General features: G+C 42.0%; 1 protein-coding gene across 1 annotated transcript in view; it reads right to left on the bottom strand.

Moving 5' to 3' along the window:
• Window positions 1-1417: 1417 nt before the first annotated feature.
• Window positions 1418-6862, bottom strand: part of CISD1 (CDGSH iron sulfur domain 1) — a 12644-nt gene continuing 7199 nt past the window's right edge. Inside the window, exon 3 of the mRNA XM_026851835.1 lies at window positions 1418-3636. Within this exon, the coding sequence (XP_026707636.1) occupies window positions 3547-3636 (90 nt within the window). The 3' untranslated portion in view covers window positions 1418-3546. The remainder of the gene's footprint in view (window positions 3637-6862) is intronic.

Below are 6862 nucleotides of genomic sequence, written 5' to 3'. Positions count from 1 at the left end.
TTCCAGGATGGCTGAAGAAAAGCCAGCTGACAAGGTTTCTTTGCAACACCAGTGCTGAGTTTCATGCCCATGTTCTTATCCTTCCTGCTATTATAAAATGTTCTTCCGTTATTGGAGTGAGCAGCTGCGATACAGCAGTTCCATGTCTTTAGCTGTATGACACTTACAGGAAAATCCCCATCTTACTGCTGTGCAACAGACCCAAACAGCGCCAGAACAAGGTCTAAACTGCAACAACTAGGTGAAGATTTTAGTAGGGTCCCAGAATCAGCTCAGCAGCTTGCTGTGGGGAAACCGGTGCTACACCTCCTGGCTTCAAAGTGCATGAGAAAGCTGCTTCGTCCTAGACATGCTTATGCAGCACTCCTGGACACCCGGGCTCAGAGACAGCCAGCAGTGTGCTGGGAGAAAAAAAAAAAACAAAAACATAGATACGTATGCATAAAAAAAACCCCTGATGTGCGTTGCCCACATCAAGAACTTCCATTGCACGGCGTTTGTTTCCTCCCAGTGGACCAGCGTGTTACTGCAATGCTGGCCGCCTCCATTTGACATTATCCATTAGATTAACGGTGCTTGAATTAAACATGCAGGAAGTAACGTAATTTACAGCCACCTCCTCAGGCATGCCAGTTCTAGAGTCACTTGAATACTTGACATTCAGACTATTCTGGTGAGTGACAATCAATTACCACAGCAGCAGTACTTTAATTTGTTCACCTTCCTAGTGAACACTTATATGTTAAAAAAATAACAATGTAGAACAGGAATACAGTTTTACTCTGGGACAGGAATCCTTCACTGCTTTAATATGAAGGATTTATACCACATTTCCATGTAGGAATTTCAATGTGACGTGAAAACCACATTTGTAAAAATTTCTTTACAGTTAAAACGTGGCAAAGTTCTAACCGATCCACTTTGTATTTTAAAGATTGAGGGAAACACTGAAGAATGGAGATTGCAGAAAACACCAAAGCCCGCCAGCACTCAGGCCATCAGAACAAGGTAGCCTATTATGGTACTAAAGAAAAAAAATGAAGCGTTCTCTGGGATGCTCATCAAGACTGATGGCAAGTTTGTTTACTCAAATTCAAGTATCTCTTTTCACTATCAAACAGCTCACATATGTAACAGGACCTTTTGGGTACAGAAAATTGTACGTGCATCAAAATAAAATTTAACCCCTATGTCAACATTTATAAATGACACTTCGCCAAAACAAGCTCACCAGGATGTGAGCCAGTAAAGACTCAGCTCCTGAATCTTTGCTTCCCAGGAAGAAAGACTTCTCATTGAAGCCCGCTTCCCCAATACCCAAACTCCAGAAAATGTTTTATTGCCAAACTCCGGGAAATAGTTTTATGACTTGGGAGACTCATCTGAAACTTCAGGAATTTATCTCTCAGCATTAATGCAGTTTTCAGTGAACTTTTATTCCTTAAAGAGCAGCCAGGCTTTCCTGCTAACAGGGAAAAAAGTCTCAGAAGGAAAACCCAACCTAGACACAGGTTTATGATTACAGTAGCATCGGCGTACAGCACTACCACAGTGTAACTCTCCCTTGAAAAAAACAGCGCACCATGAGATAACACAGACGTTACAACCTCGAGATTAAGATGAGCTCAAATGTGTATTTGACAAAAATAACAGAAATATCCAGTGTCATATTCTAATAATACAGAAATAACTTTGTTTTGGATAAAATAAATGTATTTGATAATTTAAGGTTAAAAGAACTTTCCATATGCGTCAGTACTTGGCCAAGTAAAAAATATCAGTTCCTTTACAGTCAAGACAGGAAGAAAAGATAGAAACTGAGCATATTCGACTGCAACTTCTTACAAGTAGATGTCTCTGAGACAGTAGCTGCCCCTGCTATAACACTCCACCTGCACACCTTCTTTCTCTACCTCTGTGCCCCTTCTCTACTTTTTGTGCCTTCTGCCAAAGTTCAGACCAGTCAGCTGAAAGTCCCACTCTGAGAATATGCAAAACATTTTCTTCAATCTTAACCAGTCATACCAACAACAATCTTTAAAAAAAAAACCAAACAAACAAATGAACACCAAAAACACCTCTACTGCCCCAATCATCTGGAATAATCCTTAAGGGTCCAGGTTGAAATGTCAGCTGCTTTAAAGGGCTCTTTTTCTAGCTCTGAGGTAGTCTCTCTGTCCCAGGACATTGAGAGCTCAATCTTACACAGGCTGCAATTACACAGGGTTGAATACAAAACTGCCCTCTGCCGCCCCACTCTTTGGGTTTTGCTTGTTAATAAATCAAAGCTATTTAACTGAAGGAAACCAACGTGACAGCCATTAATGCAACCATGTCAGACAAGGCTGACAACTGCCATACAAAAGGAGAGCAAGAGCTCTCCTTGTCTCATCCTTCCTTTCCCCCTTGTTTCTAGCTGTCACTAAAGCCTTTCCTTTTCCGTGTCCGTTCTTTTGGTAAAATTAGCTGAACCACATTAACGGTTAGCCCAGGGAGGCAGGAGTTATTTAAGACACGTGGAGCCTAAGGCCACTTAGTAAGAAAGGTGTGCCTCCTCCCTCACAGCAGGAAGAGTCCTCCAGATCGAGCCAGGGCATTGAGGAAGCAGACAGTAATGATGGGTGGGGTTTACGTTATTTTAGCCTCTGGAATAAATATGGCATAGCCTCCCTCACAGATGTGTCCTGTGGTCTGTGGAAGTTAGCTTCACTGCTAGAGACCACAAGTGAAACTAAGGCTTTCTAGCAGCAAAGACAGCCCTGCCACCCCTGCCCATCCCTCTTTGAGCACTTCCTATCATTCCACTTGTCTATTAAGAAAGCTCTTGCAGACGCCATCTTCCTAATCCTACTCAAGACAGTCTGCAGTTCTGGCAGTATGTTCTTGGTAACATGCAGTAGCAGGGTCAAGTTTCAACACTGCTGTAAAATCAAAGCTAAAGCTGCCCTTTAGCCCCATCTCGCTATAAGCCTTTTATGTTGTCTGTCCGTAGTTAGCAATTTTGAATTTGTTCTTTTACAAAAGCCACACACAACAGTAGTGTAATAGGCCAAGTGTGACACCTGCAGAAAATGCAGCATAATCAAAGGTTAAGCAGCATCTTGGCATCGTGACTTCTTTCCTGCCACTGTCTTACACAGAAGTCTAGCCAGACCTGTGACTTTAGAACCTCTCCAGGATTTTAGGATCTACCTTTTGAACACACATTCTACTGAATAGCCTCAGAGTACTACACACGCATTTGAAAATAATGTAATACCTATTTTCTGATGAAGTACATTCTGTGTGTCATTTTAGTTTCATACTCAATGAGAAGGTACTCACACTTTACAGGACAAAAAATTTAAACCATGATTATTTAGTAAGTTATGTACTGTAGTGATTAAAACAAGACAAGCACCAGAGAAAATACACATGCTGAAGCCTTATGTAGATGCTATACGGGAAAGTCTTCAGTGACATGACAAAGAATTTGTGGTTTTTCCCCCAATCACAAGTGAGCAGAGGGTTTGTCAGACATTCGTTCTGTAGCTTCTACTGTCCACTCTATGCCTCCTTCCTCTTGATGATCAGTGGCCCAACGTTGTCACCAGTTTCCTCGTTGTGCTTTGTGTGAGAGCCATCACACAGCGGGAACTGCAAAAAGAAAGAATAAACACATCTAAAGTATATCCAGAGCCAGAGTTAAGAAACTAGATTTAAAGTTCATTAGAACTCATTAAATCCACTGTGACCCCAGACCTTAATTTTTGTGCTGGTATCTGGGGTCTCCCTGACTTTTGGCTGAACACTGGTTTTGTCCATGCAGTGCAGAGCAGGTGAGAGGCTTGTTACAAAAAAGCAGCAACTCAACTCCACTCTGTTTGGTGTTCCTGCCTCAGGCCAGCACGAGGAAAACAGCTCAAACTGACCTTCAACTGAAACCTACATAGAGTATCTCACTCTCAACCTTGCCCCACACTCTGTTTTCCTGGGCAACAGCCAGAATAGAGTGCAGTTCCAGAAGGTAAGTGGGGTGAGGAAGAGAAACAGGAGATCCTTAGCCGATTTTTTTTTCCCTGGTTTTCTGTGGCACATGAGAAAAAAAGACAGTTTCCCTGGTTCATCTCTTAAATAAGAGACACACCTACGTATCAGCCCTGTCTCCAGACAGTTAGAGGCACAAGCCACCTTTGCTTCATCCTGACCCAGCTTATCTCATTGACACAAAGGCCCCTTTGTGCAAGCTGGCTTCCATGTTAGGATTCTGATCTGCTAATGGCAATAAACTGCACTTCTAATTGACATGGCTATTCATCAGGAGTTTTAAGGGTAGCACCGAGGAAGTCATGTGCAGAAACATTTGGGAAAAAAACAACAACAAACCAAAAACTAGAACTGCCTGGTCAGAGCAAGACCAACAGGGATTCCTTCAGCCAGCTGTGAGTGCCCAGGTCCCAGGCAGTGACAACTACTCTGCTCCTGGGCAGGTCTTTTCATGTGCAAGAGCAAAAGGATATTCTGTAAAGCAACAATAGCGAGGTTAGATGCCATCACTCCTCAAGGGTGTGTTTTCAGAGCTATGCCTCCTCTGCAGAGAAAACTCTGGAGACGATCACAGAAATCACACACCTGTATTTTGCATTCAGTTACTATTTTGTTTGCTTAGAAGTAAAGGGAATCCAAGTTGGACATTACTCAGCTTTTGCCTTTGCAACAGCAACATTCCCTTGCAGTACAATCAAATAGTCTTTGACAGGCCCATGATTTCAATGTTCATGCCTTGGTCACAGCACTTGAAAAAAATTAACCCCCCTATCACCCATGCTTAGTTAGAATAAAGGATTTCAAAGTACTGCATGAAAACAATATAATGAGGACAATATACTTGCAAAAAAATTTCCTAGAGCTCTAAAAATAAAGCCACATGCCCTGCAGGGTAGGGTTTTTTGGCAGCAAGGGTTTGTTTTTCACAGTTACAAAATGTCAAAACCCATGTTATAAGCAGCAGGTGATGTTTCCAAATAAAGAAATCCTGAATTTGGAGAATACTCATGTAAGCTGATTCATGCAGGAATTTTATCATCACATCAATCACTTGTGACTCAATGAGTAGGTAATGACAGATGCTTGGGAAAAAAAAAAAAAAAATCAAAGCAAAGATGTTTATGGGACACTGACCAGGCTTCCAACCCAGATGTTCCTGGGCCAGTTTTTCCAAGCAGCAGAGTCTGCTGGTCTTCACAGAAGCACTGACCCAGCTTCCATCAGACAGTGTGCCCCAAGGAGGCAAGGCTGAGGTCCAGCTACAGCATCATCATCACTTCAAGTTTGCAAGTGACAAAAATGGTGGGATTCATAAGCTTTAGACAGCAGAGAAATCTAACAGCTACTGACTCTGCTCTGAATTCATCATCTGAGTCAGCTGGTCTCAGAACCACTGGCTCCCAGAGGTTGGGACACTAGACTTGAGCTTCTCAGAAAAAAACCACCACTTTTGGAGGGCACCCATTTGGTCATATAGAAGACCAGATACTGAGTAGATAGATCCTGGACCTGACAACATGTGCATCCTTGATTAAGATAAAGCAGGCTAGCAATAGTGGCCAAAGCTCAAACCCTGAGGGAATTGTGCAGTGATCTGGACAGCTCAGTCTATTTCCCTTGACACTGAACAGTTTCAGATTCTCTACAGCTCTTTCTTCTGATGTTCTGCAGCAGTATTCCTTGACCTGCAGCCTGGGGACTAGTACGTCTCTGGAAGACATAGAGGTTGCAGGTCATTGCTAAAGAAAGCAAATCCATTTATTTTCCCCACAGTTCATACACTTAAAAATGCAGAAGAGTAAGAAAACAAATATTTTAGCTTTTGACTACAGTTAGGTTTTAAGACAAAACTCTTGCCTCTACACTGGTAAATTTGAACACTGGGTTTTTCCATACAACTTGACAAGCAGTGCTGTGAAGTGTCTGCAGAGCACAACGCTGAGTAGGAAAGGGCCATTTAAAGAACTACCTATCACCTATTTTAACAGTTAATTACATCCCAAGACAGACTTATTTGAAGATGCCACATTTGTTGTTGTAGGGTTTTTTAAACACATGCACTCCACAAAGACTTTGGCCACCACAACCACACACACAAAGCCCATTAAGTGTACTATTTCAGAAAAAAAAAAACAACCAAACAACTGAAAATAATCCTTCTCATTAAGAGTTACTCCAAAACACCCTGGTATAGCCCAACTGTCTTGTTATTTCCCATGCAGGAAGGCCACCATGTGAGGCCAGCTGCAGTGCATCCACACCGTCTGTGCACACCAAAGTATCTGCTGGTTCATAACACTACTGGTGCTATCAACAGCCTCAGGTGAGGCTAAATCTAATGAGAAGTGCTCACAGGGTCATAGACAGGGACATTCCTTCTAATCTGTATAGGGAATAGAGATCCCCACACATCACTTAATTAACAGAACCACAGCAGGTTACTTACTGCTTACTTACTGTAAGTCCCTGCATTGGAAGCATACACATTCTACGATTTTGGCATCATATAAACAACGTATTACAAATTTTAACAGAATCTTAGTTTGAGAACTGTAAAAAACAGGGTAGGTAACTACTACCAAAAATGACAAGCATGTGAGAAGGATCAAGAATATCTCTGTATTTTATTACTGCTTGGCAGTAACTGAACATAAGAAGCACGCACACCATCTTAAAGATCATGCTACCCACCATACACAGTGAACCGATCAGGGCAAGAGGGAGGCAGCAAAACTGGGAACTGCAGTTTTTGGAGAAGAATATGCCAATTCAAACACTCATTATTAAGCATCAGTAAAAGAAAAATACCTTCAAAATTTTCTACCTACCTCCTTAA

The sequence above is a fragment of the Athene cunicularia genome (assembly GCF_003259725.1).
Source record: "Athene cunicularia isolate RWA chromosome 6 unlocalized genomic scaffold, athCun1 chr6_part2, whole genome shotgun sequence".
Classification (NCBI taxonomy): domain Eukaryota; kingdom Metazoa; phylum Chordata; class Aves; order Strigiformes; family Strigidae; genus Athene; species Athene cunicularia.
Note: the sequence above shows the minus strand (reverse complement) of the source record. Positions and strands in the feature narration are given on the sequence as shown.